Consider the following 27,441-nt stretch of genomic DNA (forward strand, 5'->3'; position numbering starts at 1 on the left):
AAGGCACAAGGCTCCCCTTTGCTCCCCAACCTGTAGGCTCAGGTCCATCTCTAGCCAACAGACCTGGTGGATTTTTAACAAGCATGAAGGATTGGTTTTGTCTAATCCTGTGTGTGCAACCATCAGGCAAGTTCTTATCTTGACTTAACCTACAGGTAGAACAACTCTGGTCATACTGCCAGCATATTTCAGGAGTTTATGTCCACACCCCTGCTGTGTGTGCACCCCGATATCCCTCAGGTCATCTTTCATCATCAGTTACACTTCAAGTCCCTGCAATCAGATATGGTTATCTGAGCAACAGGGAGAAATATTTACCAAAATGAAATTAAGATGGAAAAATGGGGAAGAAAGAATAAAGGAGAAGAAAAGAACTAAAGGTGAAAACTCAGTGTTATTTGAAGTTTGCACTGATGTTTGTTAGAAAATGAGTTGGTTTCACTTTTGCACATTGTTCTATACAAGGAGATTTATTTCATGACATATATTCTTTGCTTTCTAGTTGGCATGGCAATTTGATTCTTGAGATACTTTGGTTTTTTTCTTTCCCACATATTAGCTCCTGCTAATGCTGAGAGAGGTTGTTGACGAGGATCTCAAGTAAACCTGGATTGTGATGAGCCAGAGATGTTGAAAGTCTAGATAATGTTTCTACATTTCTACTGTTCTTCTGTACACCATTAATTTTTGCACAGAGTTTCTTCTTATGCGATGCTGTTTTGGTTATGATCAATAGGGGATGGCTGAGATCTGGGTACAGATTGCTGAGCTGAGGTGTTGCAGCATCTGCAACCCAAGTACCATTCACCTGCCAAAGCAACCCATTGGGCCAAGGAACACCCCTGCCTTGGGACCGCTCAGTCCCTGTATGAGAGAACAACCTTGACTACTCCTGCCCATAACTGGGCAGAACAGCTCAGTGACCTTGTGTTCTTCTACCAAACTCTTTGGAGATGGCTGGCAATGTCATCTGTCCCCCTGGTGTCCTGATGGGAGGCTATGGAGAAGATGCTAAAAACAACAGCTTTGTCGACCATCGCCATCTATTGCCATCTCTGTGTGTGAGCATTGGCAAGGAATTCAGGCGGGATAAACCCCACCTGATTTCCTGTGGTCTCCTGCAGCACACAGCTCTGGCAGGACAAACAGTGTCAGAATTTATAGTAACATTTTGCTTGTAACTGGGAAACAAAGAAAAAGGAATTGTGATAAAACCAGAGTGGTCTTGTGGCAAAGGTGCCCTTAAGTCTATCTCCTTGTCCTGTGCTGACAACTGCTTGATGTTAGGGCACTCAGGTTGACTCCTCCATGCTCCAAAACAGAAATTCCTGCCTCCTGATGGCAGATTTAGCTGGTTAATCACCATCAGCTTCTTTAAGTTCCAGAAATGGAAAGCTGCATCTAAACTCAGTGCTGTTACCACAGGTACTGTCCACAGCCCTGTGGGGTTCAAATGGGGTTCCTGTTCTTTGCAGTTGTTCACCTGGCTGTTCTGGACACACCCTGACTTGTGACTGCCATCTCAGCACTTAATTAAGGGGTTAAGGGACATCTCCACCTGCTTCTTGCTCAGTGTGGTTCTAATGGCAGCCTGGACCCCTCTGGGAGGGAGAGCAGGAATGGATCTCCTCTGGAATCTTCTTTACAACACTAAAATGTTTTCCCATATCATACTGTTGCCTTGTGAATGTCTGATGTAGTATGGGTTACAGAGACATCTTTGTTGACATGAAGTGTTAAAATGTGTTAAAATTTACACTGTTGCAAATGCCATGCATTGCAAACTTAGGAAAGTATCTTGGGCAGCACAAATTTTGCCTTTAAGCACTAAGTAATGTGTGAATTACTACTTGAAATTAGTATCCCATACTTTTTAGGATTTGTTTACTTCAGTAAGTTCCTTTGCTCCCTCCTCACTATGTGTATGTCTGATGTGTGCCATTATTCTTTCAATTAGTGCAAAGTTTCCATCAGGCCCACAGGGATCAGGGCGCTCTGTGTCAAAATTTTACCTTGGTAGATTGTGACCTGCAGGATAAGAGCTGTGGATGAGAACCTGGAGTTCTTCAGAGCAGTTTGGAAGCCTGTAGGTACAAGCTGAGTGGCACCACCAGCCCCCAGTCAGCCAATGCCAAGGTTAAAGTACCACCCTAACTTTGGAAAGGGAAAAGAGGACAGATCAAGGTCACACGTAAGTAGCTCATGTAAAGTTTTCTTTCTTAGAACTCCTTCCTTCCTCATGCCACAGGGTCCTCCAAGGAAAAGCCCCAGGAAACACTTGTTCTCTGGGATTAGGCTGGGAAACTGAGCAGGGAAGCCCAAGTGGATGTGTGATTTCCCAGAAGGGTTTGGAAGACCACTGCATTCCCAATGGGGTCAATACATGGAAGGTGATCTGTGTCACAACAAAGCCACAGAAACACGTGAAACAAAAGCTGGTCTGATTCCCTCTCTGAGCTTTACTACATGCTGATGGACTCAGAGCCCCAGTGCTTAGCATAGGGAGGGCCCAAATGCCCTCAAAGATGAGGGGAAAACCTGATGTTTCAGAGCTTGGGCTTTCGTTGGGTTGTATCCACTTCAGTAACGCTGTTTTCAGGGCTTTTTTTTTTTTTTTTTTTTTTTATGGAAGAAAGGAAAAGTAAAATAGGCTGCTTGAGGGAATAGCAGAAGTGGAAAGCTAGGTCTTGGCACTCTTTCACAAGTAAACCATCAAGATGAGAAAGTATTTTCTACCCCTGTGTAGCTTGTGGCAAGGTCCATGGCACAGGTTTTGGAGGCACAAATTTCAGTCCTTTTGCTGACCCAGCAACTGCCTGTGTCAGCCATGGCTCTGCGCCCCAGAAGAAGGCAGTCTCTTCTGGAGGTGAGACTCTCAAGCACTTGCAGCAGCTAGATCTTGGGCTGGTGGATAAGGATTGTCCTGGTAGGGTATGGGCCACACTGGGAAACATCACAAAAGCACCTGACAACCTCTGGATGTTTGTGCATTGCAGCTCTCCTTCCTGCTTAGTTGGGATGTGGATTTTATGTACAAGACTCATCTCTCATAAAATCAGGGAAAGAGCAGCTATTTAGCTCTGCCTTGTACTCTGGTTTTGCAAATTTACTATTAGTTTTATAGGTAGGCAATAACTTTTATTTTCTCATTGGCTTGGTTACTTCATGGCTGAAGAAAAAACAGAGTTGTATATGAAGTACTGGGTAAAGAAGAAGTCACTCATGTTCAAGGCCCTGATGATATAAAATGTACCCAGAAAACTCCTCTGCTCACATAAAATACAGAAGGTTTAAAAAAAATTCCCATGTTTCCCTTTTAAAAATTCAGAATCTCTTAAACCAAGAAAAATACATCCACGGGAAGGGAGTGCCAGTAATAACAGGCCTGCTCTCACAACTCCTGGAAAAAGAGAAACAAGCAGTAGTCTCCCCTGAGGGAAGAGGGGTTCTGAAAGGTAAACAGAAATGTTTGTGCTTGTGAAGAGCTAAAAGACTTCATATGCACCCTGCTTCCCTCTCATACCCTGAGCACTTCAGAGCAATGCATCAGCCCTGTGGCACAGGGAAACAGCCCAGAAAAGAGCGTGTTCTTCTTCAGGGAGACTGAGGAAACACCAGAACAGGGATGTGGCTAAATGTCAGCAGATCTTGCCCTCCAAAATTTCCAGTAGGAACTATTTGCATATTCTTTCTGTGCAGGAGACCACTGGTTTTTCAATAGCTGAAGCCTCCGCCTGCTCAGGTCGAAAACTACTGTTAGATGATTTTCTTTGTTAAATTTAAGGCGACACATAAAAAAGGAATTAGATGTGAATCATCACATTGATCAACCTTCCTGTTCTCATTTCTGCATTTGAATAATTTTGTTAAGCTTGCATTAAAAACCTTTCTATAATGTGTCTTTTGGCTTGGCACAAAATATAAATGATTATCCTGCTCTATGAATATCTATTTTCTATGAGAACTCCTCTGGCAAATGTGCCGCATAATCTGCACAGGCATTGATCCTAAGTTAAAAGACAGCCTCAAAATCTGAGTCAGCTCTTCTACACATTATTAAGTGTCCATTTTGGTTATGCTGTTGATGGTTGCCAATCCAATTTCATACCTGCCTGTCCCTTTTTTCTAGTCTTCCTATCCTGCTGGCAGAAGACCACATAGATAATCAGAGCATAACATAACATATCTTTGTGCTTTGTGTCTGCCTTTCACTTGGCTTTCATATGGATTTTGTCTCACATTTTACGTGAGGAGCACTTTGGTGATTCCATTCAGTTGATGGTCTCTCTCCCATCTCTCCAATCCCAGCCAAAATGGGCTGAAAATCTTGTACAGAGAAGCTGAACTCTATAGTCCAAAACAAATTTCCTGACTGTTTTCACTAGGTGGATAATAATTTACAACCAAAGCAAATCTGGTCTCATGGCTAAGAGGCAAATCTTTCCTCCCCTGCAGCCATAGTACATCTTGACCACGGTGGAAGGACAATTTTGCTGCATGTGGTGAGGGAAGGAAGAACAGAAGGCAGTTTCCAAAGGGTGACCTCCCTTCTTTGCTCTACACAGCAAGGCAGAAAGATCCCACAGTGGGAGGACATCCATGAGGCTGGAGGTTTGCAGCCATAGGAGATCATAATCAGGCTGTGTTATCTCATCCAAAACAACTAATCCAAAGCATCCAAACTGCTGAGTGCCAGAATTTCAGAGATGTCAGCCAGTGCACATGACAAAGGGGATGAGTGTCAGGAGAAGGTAAGCAGGAGTCCACTCATTGCTTGGCAGAAAGTTGGGATATATTGGAAGAGTCCTTCCTTAGAAGAAAAACTGGTTTGCTGGACAGTGAAGAATGAGGTTCTCCTGTAACCTAAATGTGTCTAGCACAGACTCATTGGGGACCTTTAAGAGTCAAGGCTTGCCATGACCTGAGTCAGTTTGGTAATCTCCATACTGCAGATTACCACACAGACATGCACCCAAAGCAGCAGAAAAAATTGCAGATTGCGTCCCTCATGAACCACAGATGCTCTCCAGATCTTCCTGCTGCCCCAGAAAATAATGTCATCATGCCAAACCAGGCAAAGCAGAGTGTTTGACTGTCCTGCATTGCCCAACCTCTGCCCACTCAACTGATGTCTCTCTGGCCACACTGGTTAAGAGAGGAGAGGGCTGGATGGGTATCTATACAGGGGGAGCAGGTTGGCATGTTAGCCCATGGTTACCTAGGAACAGCTGTGGCCTGGGGTGGTTTTTGATGGGATAGGCTGTCCCTAGGTGTAATCCTAACAGCAGTGTCTGATGGGAAATGCTGGCTAAGCAGATACCATGCCACTCCCCACCCCCCCAGCAGGAGTTAGATGAGAGGCACTCACTGGTCACTGAAAGTCAATAGTGTTGGCTGAATGAAAACTCTTAGATAATACTAATGTGCTCAGCAGGGTGCTGAGATTCACTGGCTGATCTCAGCACCACTCACAGCAGCCCACATGCTTCAGGGGATAGAGAACACCACATGGGATTACTGTAATTATGTTCTCTGGGGCAAAGAAGATATTTCTTACTTCTTCAGGTAGGATCTCATCCAAGCCAGGAGGTATGAGTTGTATCTGACCAAATTGAAGAAAGGTTATGATTTGAACTGGGAATATTCTGACAAAACTGGCTTGACTACCTTGAGCTATCCATCTGAGGATTCTGGCACTAGAGGAAATATTATCTCAGTAGCTTCAATTCATGGGAACTGAGAGTTAACACAGGAGGAATGAAAGATGAAAAAATCCCTTCCTCCTTTCTCTTTCTGCAGGGACTGGCAGTCTAACTTAGAGATTCTCTCCTGAAAGGAAAAGAGGAGGTTTGTCAAGACCTACTTTAGTCACTCCATCTCCATAACTTAATTCTTTCAAAAGTTAGGCAAGTGCTGGGGCTGGGGACAATGGTGCTTGAGCAGGAAAATGCTGCTAGCTTTCTGCTCATGTTGCAGAGTCCCATTTACTCAGCGTGTGAGGAGTGATTAAAGCATTTTGCATTTGAGATGCTCCTGTGGGCATGTGCTGGGAATGACTCCTGCTCTAATCCAGTAGCTGACACAGCAAAATCTTACACTCCATTGTTGCAAATCATTAAATCAAAGTCACAATCCATTTGGAGTAACTCATGGAAACTCATCATTATTTTGCCACTGCTTGCTGAACTGCTTAGATAATCAAAATGCTTGTGAGAACAGGGAAAAAAAAAATCTCGCTCTTGGCCTAGAAGGTGCAAAGAGCAGTGACACACCCCAGGTTAGAAGCAGCAGGATGTGTGGGAGCAGAGAAAGAGGATTTGGGACAATATGAGCCATGAGACTCCTTGGAGTTCCATGGACCTCATCACAGTTAAGCATAATGTTTTCAAGGCAAGCTCTTTCTTGCTCTCTCATTTCATTGCTATGGTGCAAGGGAGGTAAGGAGGAAGGTAAGGTGAATTAGTTATTTTAAATATCCAGTAAAAGAAAAGCCCTTGCCATGTTTTGGAAGCCCAACATCCCTTAAGATAGAGACAACATAGGATCCTTGGCCCAGATGTCTGGGGATACATGGGAAGTTCTGTGAGACCCTGCTCATTTTTCAACTTGGAAGTCTGGGAGTGGGCAGCAAATTAATGGAGAATACTTCATTTAATTCATGAGGAAAAATGTGAATTACTGCTGAGGTTTCCATTCTGTACCAGCAGGAAGCCATTTTTCCAATCTGGCCAAAGATATTAAGGAATATTTGACACATAAGGACAGCATTGATAGTGTGCATTTCTATTACATGGGCTTGAGATTTATGCCATTTACTTATTAAGACTTGTTTCTGCAAACATGTAGGTAGGTTATCCACTTATTCAGTAGTTCCTGTGAACAATTTTGTGGATTTATGGAAACATCCATGTCAGACCCTCACAGCCCCAGAGGCATCAAGGAAAATGTACAACTGGAGCTTTGAAGATTGACATTAGTTGTGACACTTCCAATGGCAAGGTAAATGACAGCATTTCTCAGTCATGATAATTTATAAAGTGAAAATGTCAATGTAGTCAATAATACTTGAAGCTATTTTCTCATTACTAATTACACCTCTGAAAGTGAATATGTAACTGCAGTTACGAAGTGATGGGGCAAAGTCAAAGTCCCATACATAACACTTTAACCACAATCATCCTTTTTGCCAATAGACACCATGGCCTTCCACAGCTGAAGTGTATAAAAAAGCATAAAGAATATATGAAAGCAGTGACACTATGGAATTATTCACGTTCTAAACAATCATAGAGAGCAAAACATTTGAAGAAGACAAGTCATTTGAGAACTTAGCAGCTAACTAATTTTGACTCTCACACTGCATTTCTTAAGTTCCCACAGGCATTGTGTTTCTAAGGCTAAATCCTCTTGGCCCTTATCAGCTCACATTTAAGAGTTAATTTACAGAGCCTCTGTCCAGCAGAATATGGTTCACTGTTCTTTGCACAGCTGCATAAAACATTGTAAATGCTTTTCAGAAAAAAAAAGTTGGAGTAGAAAATAAAAGGCAAATCTTAGAAGAAGACCTAGACCACCTTTTAAGTGGTGAGGCTGGATCCTGTGACAATGAAATAGCTGAACTAGAGGGTTATATATATTTACTCTGCCTGACTGAGCCAGTAAGGCAAATGGATAAACTTGTGTGTTCATATAGCTTTGTATTTATATATTCTTTACCAAATTCATGTCTCTTACTGGCTGTGAAATAGAAGCAGGTACAAATGGTTAAACTCCTTTGTCCAAATTCTGCTGTCATCTACATTCATTCATTTTCTATCAACTGTACAGAACCCCCTGACCTAGCCTCTGAAATGTGGCCTCTACAAGATGCCCCTCATGAGGCCCCTCTTGCTTCTTGGAAGTTGACCTTCTTTCAGAAGAGTTTAACAAATACTTTCCAAATTAGGGCTATTCAACCACCCCTGCCCAGAGTCACAGAACATAACTACCAACATGATTTATCTGGAAAATTTTCAACTCCTGAACATACTGTGGCAACATTTGCTGATGGTATTCTTAGCACGCATGGGAGGGATGGGGCTTTTTGTTAATAAGTATTTCTAAGGTTATGTATGTAGGATATGAACTTTTCAGTTCCCTGTACTAATGTTAACTATGGGTTGGCATGTTAGAAGTTGTCCTGAGTTTATAAAAATCATATGGCAAAGACATGAGGAAGGAAAGCCAAAAGGATGCTGTAGCAGAAAAGGAAGTTATTGGCTAAAACTGTTGTTGCTGACACTGTGTAGCATGAAGGGAGCCCCCACAGCCCTGGAGACATGGGGTGAAGCCACATGCTGACCCAGCGACCCTAACTCCCATCAGGGCAATCCAAAGAAACATCTTGTCCTTCACCACAGCTCTGGAATGAGAAATGCAGAGGAAGAAGACCTACAGGATTAACACAGAGGAAGACAGAAAAATCTTCAGATTTCCAAATGTGGAGAAAAGAGACCTCAGCTATATCCCAGTGCATAACAAGTTCTGCCTTTCATGACTGCATCATGATGAGCATCTCATAGTGCATTGCAATTCTTCCCTGCATGCAAGTGCATCAAAATGGCTACACATCTGATTTTGTGTGTGTTTCTCAGTTTAAGATAAAACTACTTGCATAAATAATCTTGTAAAACTTCTGGGGTTTTTATCTCTTGTATTTATTAAAGCATACTGACACCATGATAATTATATCACTGCAATGATACCAACTGAAAATTCTGATTAAATTACTTGCATAGATCCAACTTCATTTCTGAAGGAAGTGTGCTTGATATCAGTGTTCTCCCAAAGGGCAGAATTATCTGAAGTGCAGGGTGGGGCTGAAAAAGGGAACAACTTCAGTCAGCCATTACCATTTTAGAAAAAGACAATATGCTTCACACCAAATAAAGGTAAAAGGACACAAATAGTGTTTAGCCATCTATGCAGCACTGGTTTTGCCATGGGAGTGCTTTGCAATTACAAATGGAAAGGCAGACTGTACATTGAAGGGCAGTCCTCAATTTTTCTTAACATGTGTTCCACACTATGAAAAGCCTGGAGCATTCATATTTTGTATATATCAACTCAGTGAATGCAATCACAATCAGAAAAATGTCTTACCAAACACAGAAGATGGAAGATAACAAGTAGAATCTGGCACTGCTAATTCTGTTTCTAATTTTAATGTTATTTCAATTGCCATCACAGAGAATGGAATTAAGATTCTGAGGCCCAGTCCTGTTCTCATAACATTTTATGGGAGGTTTGGCACCAGCTTTCATGAGAACAGGACTGGGTGTCATACTTTCATATTCCAGTAACGTGAGAGGGATTGCCAGTATCTGTATCATCTGCAAAGTCTGATGGCTTCTGTAACTTAGCAAATATGCAGAAGCCAACAGCAGGTGAGGAACTGCAAAGATGAATTCAAAGGGAATTGCCTATAGAAGGGAGAGAATAGATGTTAGAGCTGCAGAAATATGGCTGAGTTGCATTAACTGGGGTACAAAAAAGCTGATTATTCTGCTTAACATGCTGGGAGAAACTTAAGGGAACTGCATTCAGTTTTAGGAGACTGTAAAAAAAAGAAATAAACTGAAATGCAACTGAATTTAAAAAAAAAAAAAAATTCCCACCAAAGAACCCATAACACACCAACAAAAAAACAGGCCTCAAAACCCAAAGACTGAGCTCTCCTAAAGCATCTTCCAAGGTTTTTAGGTATTTGAAATCAATGGAATCTACCATATGAAACCCAGAAGGGTTTGAACAAAAATGCCCTAGAAATACAGTGGCTCTTACGTGCATAAAAAAGGCAGAGACAGATTAACTCACTGCAAGTGACATGGAAGACCCCCAGTCATGCAGTGTAGGTTTCTGCACTGAAAAGGTGGTCAGGCACTGGAACAGGCTGCCCAAGAAGCTGGTGGAGTCCACATCACTGCAAGTGCTCAAGAAACAACTGGACATGACACATAGTGCTATGATTTAGTTGACAAAATGGTGTTCAGTAAAAGATTGGACTCAATGACCTTGGAGGTCTTTTCCAACCTAAATGATTCTGTGATCCTATGAGTGAAGGTTCCTTAAAGACTTGAGGGGGAGAGAGAGGCATCTTTGTAGACAATGAGATTCTCTCTTCAAGAAAACATCGAGACACCAGTGAAAAAGAGAGAGACAGAGGAATGAGGGGAAACACCCCATATCTGTTCCCAGAATACAGAAGCCAGATGTGCTTGCATTGGAGAGACAAGCACTCATTCCTGGACCTTCTTCCAATACATGAGAATGAAAAATAGATAAACAGAGACAGTGCAGAAGAACAGGAAGTATGTAATGACAAACAAGGCCTAGACAATGCAAAGCCAGGAGGGATATCTGCTCACACAATATGTTGTGCATACTGGACTGACAGCATGGGCAAAGCGAACCTCACCTCTATGCACTGAACTGAAGTAGTCACAGAGAATTCTGGACTCATGCTGGTCATTAATATAAATTCAGACTTATGCCTTGACGCAATTACTTTGGAGAACAGTAATTCTCTGCTTGAACAAGTATGTGCCTGCTCTCAGATTGACATCAGATGGAATGTGGAGCAGAACAGCAGAGAAAAGAGGACAAGATTTAGCTATATCTCATGTTTCTGTTGAATGGAGACAGTGAAACACAGAAAGATAAATGAAAGAGATCTGGGAAGATTGGGGAATGAAGTAAGGGCCAGAAGTGGAGAGTCAGCAAGAAACCTGAACCACCATCAGAACATCTTAGGTGAAAACAACAGGCTAAAGAGAAGGAGCAATCAGAGAAGATACCCTTACAGTGGAGACAGAAATCTCAAAGCAAGTGAATGGATCTGGGGCAGGGAACATATTAAAAAGAGCCAAGAACCTAAAGGATGCTAGATAACATGCAACAAGGGGGGGGGGGGGGGGGGGGGGCTTCTGGATGATACCTTAAAGGAAGAAAAAAATGGGTACAGGAAGTAGTGGAAATGAAGGAAAGAAAGAGAGCACTGGACAAGTGCTGATGCCCGCGTAGGACTCCTGGGCAGAATAGGAAAGAAAAAAATCCTGCTATAGGAAGGGCAATCTGTCATGCATGAAACAAGGAAAATGCAAAGTCTTCAGGGGAACTCAAGAGCAGCTTTAGAGGAATCAAAGCAGGAGCAGTTGCTGTGAGACACAGTGGTGAGAACTCCCGGAGGAAAAGTGGAGGTAGTCCCAGAGCTAAAGACAGGAAAAAGAAGAGGATAATGGAAAGAAGAATTAGAGGGTGAGTTAGAGGAGCTCTTTGGGTAGGGGACGAGCTACAGGAACAGAAAAGGGAAAGTAACAGAGGATGTGGCTAGAGTAGAAGAGAGAGCAGGTCCCAGGAGAAGCACAGGTTGGTACAGGACAAGGGGCTGAGGTAGACAGCACGGATTAGGATCATGAGCCATGCTGGCAGCTGGCAGCAGGAGCTTGCTTATTCAGCAAGTCAGGCGGTAATTAATTAAATCAAGTCAGGCAACAATCAGTCAGTTAAATCGGGTAACAATGACTCAATTAAGTTGAACAGGGGAACGATGAATTTATTACATCAAACCAGGTCACAATGAACCAATTAAATCAGCTGGAAGGCTCCACAGGTCCATCAAGAGCCTGGGCTAGGTGCCACTGGGGTGGGGGACTTGCTGTAGCCGCCTGCTCCAGGAGAAACATCACCACAGCAACTAAGCATCGCTGCTGACAGCCTTGCTTTTCCCCCTCTGCCCAGAGCGGAGAAGGACACAGCAGTCTACAGCCAGTCTGATGAAATGCTTGTAATAAACCAAAGGGGTGGGGAGATGAAAACTGTCAGCTTTCAAATTAGCAATAGTGTTGCAGAAATTACTGGGCTGCCTCAGGATGAAGAAAGCTCTGCCTTTCAAATCAGGCTGATGCTGGATGTCCGGAGCTGTCAGCTTAAGAAATGGAGAGGCTTTGATGAGTGCCTGACCATGGGTTAGTCTATCTTAACTAGCACACAGGAGAGGTACATTTTCCAAGGGCATCCTGGAAGAGCATGGCAATGTACTAAAACAGCTGCCCATGCCCATTTTGACATTAAATAGTATAAATTATATGGATTGGTGTGAGTCAGGCTGGTAATGTACTGGCAATGCTAAGAACCATTTTCATCCCCTTTTGTTGGTTCCCTGTGTCATTTGGGATTGAGGTGGGTTTTTTTGGGGTTGGGTTGTTTGTTTGTTTGGTTAGTTTTGGCTTTTTTTTTTTTTTTTTTTTTTTCCTCTCCTTTTCTTTCTTCTATCTCCACAAGTAGGGGACATCATTAAGATCGCCAAGTTACCTTAGCAGGAAAGTAGTTGCTATGTTTCTCTTGGGACTTCTCATCTTCTCATGCATAACAGTAAACTGAAAATAAAAAAGGGAAGGTTTCATTGATGAGGACAACCTGAGGTCAAAAAGATGAGGGAGACAGCTATCTGCCCATTATTTAAGAGAAGTGCAATCATAATCATTCTCTCAGGCACCTCTAAGGCCCTTGCAGGTGAAAAAGACCTACTACTTTTCAAGGCAGTACAAATGCTTGATGTGCTGCAATAATTAATGAACAGGGACATTGCATGGGCAACCTTGATCATAACTACACATTGTCATTAAAGTAATTATATTGAAAAGGAAATGACTCTTCAGGTGTTTTTTCTGGCTAGATGAGTGTTGTATCAAAAAGCCTTGACTTAGTGCAATACAACAGATGAAGTCCTGGGATTTGCCCAGAGTGTGTAAATCAGGGCCAACACAATCCCTGTAGAACGCTGACCAGTACATTAAACTGCAAATAAAAGCTGAAGAAGAACAGCTTCCTGAGCAGCATACAACAAAGATCGGCTTGGTCCAAGACTTATTATATATTATCAGTACTATATGTATCCCTGTTGTCTCCCAATAGAAGTGCCACAGGACAGCGTGAACTTTGAAACACAGTGGCACAATAGTTTCACACTGAAGGACTGGACATAATTTTCTTTTCCCTATTCTGAACTCCTAAATAGTCAGAAAGCAAAAAGAGTCTAATTAGAGATGTGAAGGTTTGGAAAGGAAACAAATTTTCAAGAAGAAAAACCTCTTGCTTCCAGTCCGCACCAGTGTTTGAGCAGCCGTCTGCCATGGAAAAATGGAAAAGAAACTTCCTGGGGTTTGGTTTTTTCCTCCTCTTTTATCCTTTCTGAATACTAAGACGGAGCAGTTGGACTTGTTCTTATACAAATCTTCAGTCTAATGAAGTACATAAGAATCAAGTTAAAATTTCAGTCAACAGTTCTAGTAGTTTCAGACTCTGGCTTATTATTGCTCAAAAGAAAAACTTAACCTATGCCAATATTTCAAAAAAGCATAATTTAAATGCTCTACAGGACTGTCAGTGATTGTGATTATGACCTTGACTCTGATTATGACCTTCTAGATGATAAGATGCACTATCAAAGAGGCTGACCTTATCCTAAATTTGGGGTTTATATCTAAAGCTGCTTTTGGTCAATAGGATGTTGTGACAACTCTATTTTTTAAAAAAATTATTTTCAAACTGCATTATCTTGTGAGGCATCTAGTGACACAAAATTTCTGAACCCTGTAACTTTATTTTCCTCTTAGTTTATTTGTCAGTAATGGATGGGGTTTATGTTTATCTACCCTTTTCTTCTCACTTTTTACCTTAAAATCACATCAATAAAGAAAACATATGTATTATAGTGCACTATAATACATACATTATATGCAGGAGAAGGGACTGTCACAATTCAAAGTAATCAATTCATATGTATTTATTTTACAGTTTTATTAAACAGTAATTTTTATATGCTAGCTAAATAAAAGATTCCTCATCTGTAAGGGAATAAGTACAATTTAACTCTGTTTACTAAGTGGTCAATTACTAAATAGATGTCATTTTACCCTCATAAATAAATATAAAACACTGTGATTAAGACCAGGACTTCCAGACCTTAAATTTCCAGCACTGACATGTCCCATTGTTTTTTTGTTTTTGTTTTGTTTTTTTTTTAGTGTTACTTAAGTGATCATTTATAATGAAAGAGGTTGTTGATGCTACTGGGTAACAGAAATATCATTCAACAGATGAGAGATGAAAGAATTACTCAGTAGAGGAGAACCTGGTCTATTTCTCCCTGCCACTCATTCATTCAGTGTTCCCCACTGTCTAGGGAATAGATAGTTTGATACTATCTAATTTTGGAAACACAGAATATAATTTAAGACTTTTCTTTGCTGTCAAAACTGGGTGCTTCTGCCTCAGGACCAACATCAGGTGTTGGCCTCCAACTGTGACACTCCCAAAGGCAGTGCAGTGAAGACCTGATACAAGACAGCTTCGAGAGCTCCACACTCTGCCCATGGCTTACCTGCCTTTAGGCAACAGTGAGACCCATATGGCCTTGTTTCCACTAACTTTTCATGGAAAAGACCTTCAAGATCATTGAGTTAAACCTTTGACCAAAACCATGTCAACTGAACCATATCAAGTGCCATGTCTAGTTGTTTCTTGAACACTTCAAGGGGTGGTGACTCCACCATCACCCTGGGCATCCTCTTCCAATGTCTGGCCACCCTTTCAGTGAATAAATTCTTCCAGATGCCCAGCCTCAAATCCCCTGGTGCTGCTTGAGGCTATATCCTCTTCTCCTGCTGGCTGTCTGGGAGAAGAGGCCCCACTTCACAACAACCTCCTTTCAGGTCACTGTACAGAGCAATAAGGTCCCTGCCTGAGCCTCCTCATCTCCAGGCTCAACACACCCATCTCCCTCAAGCTGCTCCTCATAGGACTTATATTTTTGATTTATATTTTCACAATATTTCTCTTGCTGAAAAAAAAAAAAAGAGAAAACAAAACCACCAAACCTCTTTTTGGTGGCAAACAGCCTTGAAGGAACAGCACAAAACTTAAAATTCTCTGCTGCAGGTAAACATAATCAATGTTTAAAGTATTTTGCACCTTAAAATGATACATTTCACTTTTTCAAGGTCACTGAATCAAGCTGGAAGGTGGCTGAAGAGAAAACAGCACATGAGTTCTGTATGTCTCTTCTAAAGCTTTTCTTCCATTAGGAGATGGGCTTTCCCTTTTGCAAAGTGCCAGATGCATGACTGGGCCCAGAGCCACCTCCCTTCCTCACGACATAGACCTTGAACGTCATCTGAACACACAACTCCCACAGAAGTCAGCAAGCACAGGTAAACTCAGCCCTCAGGTATTTATTGCATGTCTAGCTCAGCATCACATAATACCTTGGGCCTGGTCCTACAGCTGCTGCAGTGAACCAATTTCCCTGGGTTCCCCCTGGATGGGGTAACTAATGAACGGTTCCAGAGCTGATCCAGCTTTGATCAATAGGTTGGATTACAAGCCTCCACAGATCTCTTCCAACATGAATTTTCCTGTGGTCCTAATGTACAGGTTCCATGGATCTAACTGCAAGTGTAAGAAAGGGTGGGAGGAGAGATGAGCAGCACAGAGACAGAGGCTAAAGTTTAAAGCACGGCTGATGACAATTTCTTATCTCTCAAGTATTAGATTGTTTGTGCTAGAAATTCCTACCTCTTCTTCCTGAATGTGAAATCAAACCTGAAATCAAAATTAAGTAACTGATTTTTGCTAAAGATTTCCCCAGGAAAGATTCCTACTGCCAGACAAGGCAGTAGAACTTCATTGGAAATAATTATATCATTTGAGTCCTTATACTCCAAACATGCAAAAACACATGAGTTTTTCACCTAAAGTCTGAACAAATGTCCTGTTTCTCCAGTTGTGGTATATGTTTTCTTTGGAAATTTAGTTAAGAGGTTTACAAACCATTTATTTAATTTGATGTGCCTGTGGGCAAGGTAGGGTACACAGTTTTGGGCAGGGATTTTTGAACCTAAAGTGAATTGTTTCCTCAGCAACTGTATTCCCTGGAAACAGAAAACTTTCCAAAACAGGTCTTTGCACTGACAAATATGCACAGCTCCGTGAAAGCCTGAGAGGCTGCAGGGCACTGCTCTAGCATTTCAATCGCACTTGGAAAACAAACCTCAAAAGCCAGAAACTACTGGCTCTTCCCTCTGTTTGGCCACCAGCTCTTTTAATGACTTCCAGGAGAAACGACCTGGCTTTTTTCTGTCCCAAGGCCCTTCTGAATACCTGGATTCCTCAAGATGGAAACGCGACCCTGTTACCTTACATAAATATGCATTTCCCCTGAAAAATCCCCGATGTATCTGCTGTTATCTTCACCTCCCTTCCCCTCAGGGTCTCCCCCGCAGCCCTAGACCAGCCTCTTCGCTGCGGGCAGCGGCCCCGGCGCGGGCACAAACCCTTCCCACCCTTATTTCATCCCTCCGCCCCTCACCTGGGAAGCGCCGCCGGCTGCGGGCCCCGCCCCGCGCTCCCACCGCCGCCTCCGCGGGCGGCCGGAGCAGCGGGCGCGGGCGGGGGCGGGCGGGGGCGGGCGGAGGGCGGGTTAAAAGCGGCGCCAGGTGAACGGGGTGGGACCTTAAAGCTCCGGGGCGGCGAGGCCGGGGCCGCCCGCTCCGCAGCCAGCGGCGGAGCCACGCTGATCGGCGCAGCCTGGCCGCGGTGCTCCCGGCGGGGTGACCGCCCCTCGGCAGCGGGCGCCGCTGAGGCAGGTGAGGGGCGCGGCGGGGCAGGGCGCGGCGGGCAGCTCCCCCGGGGCAGCTCCCCCGGGGCAGCTCCCCCGGGGCAGCTCCCCCGGGGCAGCTCCCCCGGGGCAGCTCCCCCGGGGCAGCTCCCCCGGGGCAGCTCCCCCGGGGCAGCTCCCCCGGGCAGCTCCCCCGGGCAGCTGAGGCCGCACTTGTTGCGGGGCCGGGGCAGCGCCGCCGGGAGCTCTGCTGGCGCTGCCCGCCGGGGAGGGAGTGAGGGGGGCGCGAAGCCGCCGTGTGCGCTGCCCCCACCCTGTCCCCGCAGGATTCGCCCTGTCCCGACAGGATTTGCCCTGCTCGGCATGGGCGCTCTCCGCTTCCCGCTTGAGCGCCTCGGGGGGTGCTCGAACTCCGCGAGCAGTTTTGGTTGGGAAAGCTCGTGTCTCTGTAGGTTCAGCGTTTAACTCACGGCCAAATCTTCATTCACCTCCCAGCAGCTCTCTGTAAACGCGTTATGTGAAGTACGTACGGCTAGCTACGACACCAAATCAAGGCTCCTGCAATTACAGGTAATTTGTGGCACGCCTACAGATGTTAAGAGAGCTGAGGGAAGGTAAACAACTTGCATCAGTAAAACTGACAGGTCCTGTGAGTGTCTGATCACACGCTGGAAACATTCCTTAAAATTACATGGGGAGTAGGAAATGAGGTGTGAGTCAGAAAAAAATGTATTTCTGCTTATCAGGGCTGGATAAGAACGAGTCCTTACAGCCTTAAATAAAGCAGGAAGGACGTGCTGGTGTAAGGGCAGGAGTTCTTGCTTAGTGTCTGGCACTAGCTAGGGGCTGGGCATGACTGGCTTTTCCGGCATCGGGCTTTCCTAGATTGGGTGTTACTTTCAGTCTCTCATATTGAGAGATCCCCTGTTCTCAATAGGAAATTATTTCCTTGTCCTGTACCCCATTAGTTTTCATCATGTGGCCTGAATATACCCTTGAGGTAACAAAGGGTTGCAAGGAGGAAGTGGCCTTTTGTCTTAAGAAAGCTCTTTTAAACTCAGGTTTTATAGCTTTGATTAATGGCTGTGTCCTGTATGAAATACTGAGAGTTTGGGTCCAGGTTTGGTTTGGGGTCACCGCAGCATATGCACGTGCACTGAGTCAAAAGCAGAATAAAATATATTTTCATCCTTAATTTTGTTAAAGGAGTTATGTAATTTTAAACGTTTCTTGGCCTCTGCTGCTTAGCCTGGAAACCCTGCTTGCCAGACACATCCTCTGAGGAGCCCCGAAGAAAAGACAGTAGGCAAAAGGATGCACAAGGATGCATGTGTGATTGAGTTGGATCTGCCTTATAGAGCAAGGCAATAGTGGGACAAGCCTCAGCCTGGAAGAAGGCAGTATCTCCATGTGTCAACTAGGCATTGCAATGTAAATTTCCAGGCAGACTTTTCAGCACATTTCCAGAGCCAGGAGGTTACACCTGTACTGTGTGTGTCAGTGTTTCTAGGAGACTTCAGACGGTCCCCAGAACTGTCAGTCTCATAATTGGTAGGATTACATATCTCAGAGCTTAAAAATGGAACTGTAAAACCCCATAAGTTAGCATACTTTTCTGGAGAAACTGATTCTGTCCTGACAGGGCCAGTTCTCTCAACTTGCTGAAGCTAGGCCTCTGACAGAGTTGCTGTTTTGCATCCCTTGATATGCAATCCAGGTGGATTTGGGCAGCCTCATTTATTTTGTGCAAAAAAAAGTAATTATGCATTGAAAAATGTATAGCAGACTATCTTAGTACCTGGAAAAAAATAACAGCACTTTGAATTATATGTGCAAGTTCATCATGGTCACTCCATGTGTACTTGTGAGTAAAGAAGATGCTTTTACAAGTTGGTTATTGTAAACACTTCCAGTTAAATCAGTGGTCCCAGACACTGTGTCAAAGAGTACTATGGCTTGAAGCTGTTTTTTCTTTTGATGTTTTTCCTTGTTCTGTTCCTTGCTGATTTTAATTGTTACTTAATGGTGACTGATGAGGTATCTGGAAGGAAAACTGTGACTCTTGCCTGGCTAAATACCAGTTTGTGTAAGGAAAAGCTTGAAGTGATGATATGAGGTGTGAGATAATGTGCTGTCAAAGCTGCAGGAGTGTAGAAGAAGAGAAGCACATCTCCTGTTAGTTGATAAAAGAATGTTAAACTAATTCTATTCCTTATCGTACACCTGCATTTCTTCCTGTAATACAATTTTTAAAAAGAAAAAGTTGCTTTGAACTTTACTCTTGATTAATGGAATAAAAAAATACATGCTCAAGTAAAAGCTGCAGTGCAGTATAAAATGTTAGTGTTTTCAAAAGGGTTTGAGTTCCGTGTGTGAAAGAAGACAGAGACTTGTTAATTTTAGAGGAAAGGAGAGACTTGCAGAAAGGCAGATGTCTACATTCTAAGTGTATGGGGATGGAAATGGGAATTAGGTAACAAAAAAATTAAAAAGTCATAACAATCATAACTAAAAAGTCATTTTGATGACCAGAAGTGGGGCACAGCATGTCTAAAACTTTCTTTAAGATATGGGAACTAGGACACTTTTATCAGTGGAGACATAGTCCTTGGGAATTAGGCTTTCTTCCAAAGTAAGAATCTTTAAGCACACTTGGAAGGAAAGGTTTGCAGAGGAAAATGGCTGAGACAGGCTAAACTCCAATAGGACTTGTGCTGTCTTGTTATGCCTTCAAGTGTGATCTCTGATTTCCTTTTTGTATGAGTGGAATGAATTTTGTGCAGAGATGTTCTGGAGGATAGTAATCTCCAGTTACACTTGCAGGCTGGTGAAATAGGTATGGATGTTTCCAAGAATCCTTGGAAAATTACTTAAAACTTATATGAGGGCATGAATATGGGACAGTCATAAGGGTGTCATTGTGGGCAGAAGCTGAACCCTTTAATGCTCTTGATATTTAAGTAGCATAATTTTTTAATAACATTTAACTACATACAAATTGGGTCCTAATCTGTTGAGTTTCTCTGGATTTCATGCTGGGTTTAGTTCGAGCAAAGAATGCCTCCTATTTTCCTAAACTTTAGTAGAAGGAAAGAACAATGCTTGCAGTGTCTTTGCCTGTTCTTGTGTCAAATCAGATATACTGTAATCCCTCTGTCGTGGCTCTTCTCATCTCCAGTTTCCACTCTGATCTGGAGATAGGTGTTCAGAACAAAGTTTAAGAGCTACTAGAGAGAATTGCACGGGCTTTTGTGATTGTTAGGCTGCTCCTTTGATCTTTTTCAGCTTTTTAGGAAATAAGTAGAGTTGTTCATATTCTAGAGGCTTCCAGCTGCATACTCCTTGAAGTTTTCCATATACTGCTGTAAAATTAAAATAGCTGGAAGCTACCTATTAAAGGATTTTAGTTGCCAAGGTCTAAGTTCAAAGCTTTACCTTGCATTTTGAACTCTGCATTAAAGTTATAGCAATGTAGGGAGCTGCATTCTTTTTCAGGTGTCAGAAATATCCTGGATGATTGAATTCAAGCTCTGTACTTCCAGCTTTGAACTGTTATTTATCTGTGTTGGCCCATTGAGCCTGTGAAGCTTGTAATTGCAGTGGAGCATTTCAGGAGAACAGCCCTGTGAGTTGGTGAGGTTTTTGTTATCTCTAGTTTAATGTCTGGGAAACTGAGGCATGGGGCAGACTGACAAATTAGGTAGGAAGTCTGAGCAAGTTAGCAAGTGATTGCTGTAGCCTGCGTATTCGCCCTTGTGGAATAAAAGGATGCTGTCTTTTGGAATATGTTAATCTGTATTTATTAGAAGCTTCCTTGCTTCAGCCTTGACAGTGCTGCTGTTCTTATAGTACAGCACCTAAACTAACTTAGCAATAGGAGTAACAGAATCTACACACTGGCAATTAAGTGCTTGCTATAAACTAGATGCCAAGTTAAGTGGGTAGAGGCATGGTGATGCAAAACTGCTAAAACCCAGACTAGTGTGTTCTTCAAATCTGAGAATGACACAGTATTATGCGGCTCTAGGACATGTCGGTGCTGGTTATCACCTCCCACTATGAGCCACTGCTCCAGTGCAGCTGTTGAGATCAACACCTGAAGGGAAAGTTGTCCCAGCAGCACATTTGAATGCAAGTTGGACCTCAACATGCAGCAGTACTACTTGTGTGAAGTTGGGTCATAAAATAGTTTTGGTAATGATTTTGTGTCTGTTAGTTTAGATGTTCTGAAGCTTTTCTTTGGCAACAGTTCTGCATTAAACTGCTACTCTTGGGTATGCGAGTTGCCTTTGTCCCCAGCTGGGGGGTAAGCAGGGGCACTTGAGACTAGAGCTTTTTTGCTTAAAGAGTTGCTTAAACACATTCCCACATGGGATAAAGTGACTATTTTTCTTGGCAGTCTGCTGATCTTTTATCAGTAGCCAGAGGTACTGCTGCAAGTAGTGGAATGTCACCCCAAACTGGTAGCTCCTGGTACACTGTACACTAAAATTCTAATGGAAGTGGAATCCTTGCAAACACTCTCTAAATTTCTGTGTAAAAGTACAGTAAATAAATTGGTATCCAAGCTGAAGGTGAGAAGGGTATAAGCATAGTCTGAATTTGTGCATAAATTAGGGATCTGTCTTCTTAAATGGGAGTCCTGGATGTTCCTGTAGCATAAGCAGGTACTGTAATACTTGTTTACGGCTACTTTTTTTTTTTTTTGCTTGATAATATAGTACAAGTGCCATATATATGGCTGATAGAGTTATATCTTCTGTTGCTTTTACACCTTCACTGTATTCCAGCTGTGGATTTAGCCACTGAGTAATGATTTTCCAGTATAACAGCCTTAAACAAAGGAAAATGGTGTCTGTTAACAAGCCAGCTCCCATAAACAGGGGAGCTCAGTGATGATTGTCCTCAGTGCTGTGAATTGCAGGGATTTTCACTGGGTGTATGCACTGTGCTGTGATTGTGGTTTAATGTAGGCTTACAGGAGCTAGCTTCAAAGTAGAAAGCAGTCTAGTCATGGCAGCACAGAGCTCAAAATACTGCCCATAAGCTGTAGAACTCCAGAAAGGGTTAAGCTGTAGTTCTTCTCTTGCTGCTGTCTAGCTTACTAGTAGGGAAAAAAAGCCCTAACCAACAAGAAAAAAAACCCCAAATGAAGCACCTGCTTGTGTCTATGTTGCGTGATCATGCAGAACTGTTTCCCTTGTAACCTACCTTTTCAGTCAAGCATGGTGATATTTTTTATAATTGTTTTTAACTGTAACAACCATATTCTGCTTGTGGCCCTCTAATTGTTGAAATGAAACAGAAAGTGCTGCTGATAGTAGAACAGGTATCTATGTGGAGTCTTGGAAAAGCTTGTTTTCATGACCAGTTGCAATTTTTGTGGAGAATTTAGCATTTAATGCACTCATCTATTAGAATTATTCTAAATGCTTAGCTACTCAACCTTGCTACCTTAAGCTGTCTTCTGTTCTTCCCAGTTTCTTCCTTTATACCCAATCCCTATCTTCATTCCTACTTTATATTTTTCCCCAAAATTCACCTAAGCTTTCATGTCTTTAATGTGTTCTTGTAGAGTTCTATACCAGCAAACTAGGTAAGTCCTTAGCTGTCTACAAACTATTATTTCTGTAAGCATTTGTCAGGATTTGCTCACATAGAAATACTATCTGGACTGGCCCTATAAAAATAGGACTTACCAACCCATTAAAGGGATGCAATCTTCCTACTTTCTTCTCCTTTGGTCAGCAAGACAGTTAATATTTTACTTGCTAGTGAAAAGGAAACCAAGTATTTGAAAGAAAGATAAGCTAGAGCCTTGATCATTTTGAGTGAATAAAGAATAAATGAGCCATCAGATCAGTACAGGTAGCCCTGATGGGGTGTTTAGTTGGAGTGATCTGCACTGGTGCCTTTAGTAGTGTGAAGCGCCATACTTGGCTAACTTAAATTCTACTTGGATCACTGTGTCTGTTTGTTGGAGACGGGAAGACATTTTGGCAGTGTCTGAATTGCTTTTACTGGATCCTCTAAGCTGCATTGAGGGGAACTGTTCAAAGCCAGCTAGTAGGAAACACTGTGGCCAAAATATTTGGATGGCATTCAGGCTGCCTGAATATGGCACTACAGTCTTTCAGGGAGAAGATAGTGAGACTTCACTGGTGTCGGATCAGTGCCTGGAGCACTCTGGAGTAGTCCAGAAGTGATACAACTCTCTACCAATGTCAAAACAAGCCTGGGAGGCTGTGAGCAAGAAGGGGCAAAGGTTGGTGACTTGCTCAGCAAGCAGTGGGAAGAACAGTCAATGGTGGCAGGAGGAGCTGAGGAGATAGCTGGAAGATTTGGTGAAGTGTGTGGGAAGGGTTTGGGCAGATAGGAAAGACAAAGGCTTTTTTTGGAAAGGCGAGGAGGTGTAACCAAGAAGACTCTGGCCAAAATACTACCTCTTCGAGTTGTGGTAGCTTTTTTCTTCCTTCTTGATCCAGATACAGACTTGTCTTTGCTAGTATGGAAGTATAGTTTTTTGGCTTAACAAGCATAAGATACTCTAAGAGAATATGGAGCAAGTCAGATGAAGAGGAGTGTTGCCAAGCCTTCTTTCCCAACATTCTCATTGACTGAGAAGAAAGTAAGGACTCTGGTGGAATTACAGGGTAGGTGTAATAATGTGTGTAATGCCACCGTTTGCCTTGTGCCAATCTTCTACAGGTTTTATTTTCAAATGTTCTTAAGTGTTTCCAGTCATAGCACCTAGCTGTAGTGTAATTTTGTAAGTACTGTAATTGCCATATGTGTGCAATAGTGACAGAGAACACAAAAAAGTTCTAACTGTCCCTCTATTTAACAATGAAATAACTGCAAAGGAAAATTCTGAAAGAACTGTCATTAGTCAGATGACAGAAAAGGGGTGGAAAAAGTTTAAAAATCCAGCTGATATGTTTAGTAAGGTCTCTGGTATTAAGGGTCTTTCCTGTGTCCTCATAGGGTTGTTGATCCTGTAGGGTCTCTGTAACTGTATGCTCATGGAAAAATAATCTTTCTTGGAAAAAATAACCTAGTAGGATGGCAAGGTAAATCTGTTTCTGTGTGGTTTCAGTCACATTCAGAGGAAATAGCCCATATAGATTGTGCATCCTGAAGGACGCTCAGGAAAAGTTCCCTCAATCTGGAGGATATCTTGGATCTCCCCCTTGGTTTTCACCTCCTGGAGTATAACCCCACACAGTCAACCAGCAGGATCTGAAGGAAATGTAGTTTATGGAACTAGTGAAGGGAGATTACATTTAAATCCCAGTAACTCAAGGAAAAGATACCATTGTGTTGCGTAACGATTAAGTGTCCTTATTTTCTCTGAGCTGTTGTGTACTTTGATACTCAGTCAAAGCATGTGGCCTACTGATTATATGTATCTCATGTAAATCAGGAAGGTTTTTGACATTACTCAGAATGGGAGTGTGACGTGAAAGACAACTACAAAATAGTGTCATCATTTTCTTCCTCATGCAGCGTGATCCAGCTCAGAGTCAGGAAAATCTTGTGATTGATATGATGACCTTTTTGCCAGTAGCTGCTCTTTAAAGCAACTTCGAAAAGATGATTTTGCTTACTGGTGCATTGTGCTGTAAATGCCAAAGAAATATGTGCTCTGAGATAGAAAAAAATTAATAAAGTTGTGAAATAAAAACCTTCATGAGCAATTTCAGAATCAAAAAGATCTTTGAGCTCTCTTAGAGTGTCCTGGCTGATAGACACAAAAAATGCCAGTTTCTTGAATACACAGTGGCTTGCAAACTAACTTTCTGTAAATCCATCTGAAGTGGAGGGGTGTGGGAAGAAGGGCTGAAATGCCTCTGAGTGCTCTCTGTGAAAAGCTATTTGTGGAAGCTGCAAAAATGCAGACAATTGTGGTGTTCCTGAGGAGACCAAAATGTGAAATCCTTAATTCATTACAGTCATAGTACTTTGAAATTCACCTGCTGGAAACAATATTCTTCTGTTGAAAAAGTCTCTGAGCTAGTGCTGGCCTGTCTGAACTCTTCAAATGTTGACTACAGCACTCTCCCAGCCTCTGAAATATCTCCCCTAATCTAGGACTAATGAAGTCTGTGTTATGAGAGGAAGAAAACTCCAACCTGACATGCATTCACAATGGAGGAGTCATTATACACTTACTGTAGGCCCTTTTTGCCTAGTGGAAAGAAAAGCAATTTTGGTATGCTTCTTAAGCATTGATCTTAAACATCCAACCTGAGATGGATAATGGCCAGGATTTTACCTTCATTTTCTCAAGCTAATGTGGAGTTTGCTTTGACTCAGAATGCAGTCACACTTTTGAAACTAGTGAACACAGGTTATACAGACCTTATCATGGAAGGTGCAGAGCATCAGTAGTAGTTACACAAGGTCTGTCTGTATTGCAAGAATGTACTCAAATCGTTATTTACACTCTAAAGATAAGGATAAACCAATTTGCTTTGATTTATATAGGAAGTCTATCTGTCTAACATGTTAATTTTTAACATAACATCTACCTTACTTTTGGCTGTTATCTCCAATTTTGTTAATGATATCAAGCTACTAGAAGTTGTATCTTTTAATTTAAGGTTGTGTTCGTCATTTTCCCATCTTTCTTACTTAATGTGGCATTGGCCAATACACCTAGGAGTCAAATGAATGTGGTGCCATGCGTGTAATCCATTAAGAAATAGTTCCTGCTGATATGTGATTAGGTTATCATCTATGACTAGTTGTAGGTAAGCCCACTGCGTCAACAAAATGTTACCACAGCCAATTATGATATTGCCTTTATTTTAAACCACATGCTTGCTGGTATTTGTTTCCGGTGTTGATTAATCTTAGTTTTGTTTATGCCTTGTCTTAGGTAAGAGGATTGAAACAAGACAATGGATTGGGGAGCTCTGCATACCGTTTTAGGAGGTGTAAATAAGCACTCCACCAGTATTGGGAAGATATGGCTCACAGTCCTCTTCATCTTCCGTATCATGATCCTGGTTGTGGCTGCAGAGAAAGTCTGGGGAGATGAACAAGATGACTTTGTCTGCAACACACTTCAGCCTGGTTGCAGGAATGTTTGCTATGATCACTTTTTCCCCATCTCTCACATCAGACTCTGGGCCCTGCAGCTGATCTTTGTCTCCACACCTGCGCTGCTGGTGGCCATGCATGTGGCTTACAGGAGGCATGAGAAGAAAAGGCAGTTCAGAAAAGGAGACCAGAAATGTGAATTCAAGGACATCGAAGAAATCAGGAAGCAGAGATTTCATATTGAAGGCTCCTTGTGGTGGACGTACACCAGCAGCATCTTTTTCAGACTGATCTTTGAAGCTGTCTTCATGTACGCGTTTTATTTCATGTACGATGGGTTCCGAATGCCTCGCTTAATGAAGTGTAATGCCTGGCCCTGCCCCAACACTGTAGACTGCTTTGTTTCTCGACCTACTGAAAAGACAGTGTTCACCATTTTCATGATTGCTGTGTCCAGCATTTGCATTCTTTTAAATGTGGCTGAATTGTGTTACTTACTGACAAAGTTTTTCCTCAGAAGGTCTAAAAAAGCTGGAAATTCAAAACAGCAACCCAACCATGAGAATAAGGAAGAAACCAAACAAAATGAAATGAATGAGTTAATATCTGATAGCTGCCAGAACACAGTTATAGGGTTTTCAAGTAGCTAAGGTGGTATCAATGCTGATGTTCACTCTTTTTGGAGTGAATGTTTTATTTAAAGGCTGCAAGTGAAATTCGTTGTATGAAACAAAGTTGGGTGAAGTTTTGATGCATAGTGTCAGATGTTGAGTAGGTACACGTCTGGGAAAAGTCAGGGCAGCCTAAACATGTGAAAATTGCATGAGGATTAAATAGGAAGATACACTTTCCTGTGAATACCCTTACAAGTTGACTATGACTAGTGGGACGTCCACTGCTACCTTCATGCTGACACAGTTCCTGAAAACTAAATGCAACAGCAATAAGAACAAAACTCTTTCCAAGCTAGGTATTCTAATATTAAAAGATGTTTTGTAATAATGATAGTTTTTACTTGTGAACTGATGATTAAAATATTTTTCTAAAATCTAAGATTCCATGTTACTTAAGGTGTTATAGTACACAATTGACTGTGTTTTATTTCTTAACCAGGCACATGCAGATGAACCCTGTAATACCATATTCATAGGGAAAAGACAGCAATAGGCTGCATACATCTTCACAGCTTTGCATGTGCTGCTTGAGTCTGGGCAGGTATCTTGAGATGCTTGCATACATGCTGCTCTAGGGGAGTTGTATGAAAGCCCACAAGTGTGGGCTAGATTGAGGTACCTAGATTGAGTGCAAACTCCTACCTAAAAGCAGCACAAGAATATAGTTACAGCCTATGTAGACTTGTTTAAACAGTTAGCAGACCTGGTAGTCTTGCTGATCTCTTAATTGCATACTGTCAGTTTTATAGCAACTTACATAAGTTTATGTAGATGTTTATTTCTCTAATGTATTAGCTGTATTTGTTTCTTTATACTGTATCACATAATGGATTTTTTTTTTTGTTTTGACTTGTTTGCTTGTTTTGTAGTAGACTGATGGTGCTGTTATGAGACTAGAGTCTGTCTGGTTTCAAGGACATGGAAAAGTATTCCTGGAAATGGAGCAAGTCTTCTGAATAAAAGGCTAACACTTTAACCTTTTTTTATTGAAGTGAGAGTCTATATGTGAATGCTAGGCAAGATTTTAAATAGGAACTTACAAAAAACTTTTTCAAGTGGAGACTC

The 27,441-nt window shown here is 42.3% G+C and overlaps 1 protein-coding gene and 1 long non-coding RNA gene across 8 annotated transcripts in view; one reads left to right on the top strand and one right to left on the bottom strand.

Moving 5' to 3' along the window:
- LOC116183414 (uncharacterized) overlaps window positions 1–16,554 on the bottom strand; it is a 79,199-nt gene extending 62,645 nt beyond the window's left edge. Inside the window, exons 1-2 of the long non-coding RNA XR_004148043.3 lie at window positions 16,409–16,554; window positions 12,352–12,416 (exon numbers count right to left, since the gene is read on the bottom strand). This is a non-coding gene — a long non-coding RNA (uncharacterized LOC116183414). The remainder of the gene's footprint in view (window positions 1–12,351; window positions 12,417–16,408) is intronic.
- LOC110475656 (gap junction beta-6 protein) lies at window positions 16,548–27,357 on the top strand. 7 transcript variants are annotated; one of them, XR_014955863.1, is made up of 3 exons: window positions 16,548–16,685; window positions 17,153–17,227; window positions 17,906–20,244. XR_014955863.1 is itself a non-coding variant. In XM_021539942.4 (3 exons), exon 3 carries the CDS (start codon window positions 25,561–25,563, stop codon window positions 26,350–26,352), a length of 792 nt encoding a protein of 263 aa, XP_021395617.1. In that variant the 5' UTR covers window positions 16,548–16,685; window positions 17,153–17,227; window positions 25,539–25,560; the 3' UTR covers window positions 26,353–27,357. The 7 variants fall into 7 exon arrangements, 6 of the variants coding, with proteins under 6 accessions (XP_021395617.1, XP_021395618.1, XP_077637596.1 ...); XM_021539942.4 differs by lacking the exon at window positions 17,906–20,244 and adding an exon at window positions 25,539–27,357; XM_021539943.4 differs by lacking the exon at window positions 17,906–20,244 and adding an exon at window positions 25,539–27,357 and having other exon boundaries at window positions 17,156–17,227.
- Window positions 27,358–27,441: the final 84 nt, after the last annotated feature.

Source organism: Lonchura striata, chromosome 1 (assembly GCF_050655825.1).
Source record: "Lonchura striata isolate lonStrDom1 chromosome 1, ASM5065582v1, whole genome shotgun sequence".
Classification (NCBI taxonomy): Eukaryota; Metazoa; Chordata; class Aves; order Passeriformes; family Estrildidae; genus Lonchura; species Lonchura striata.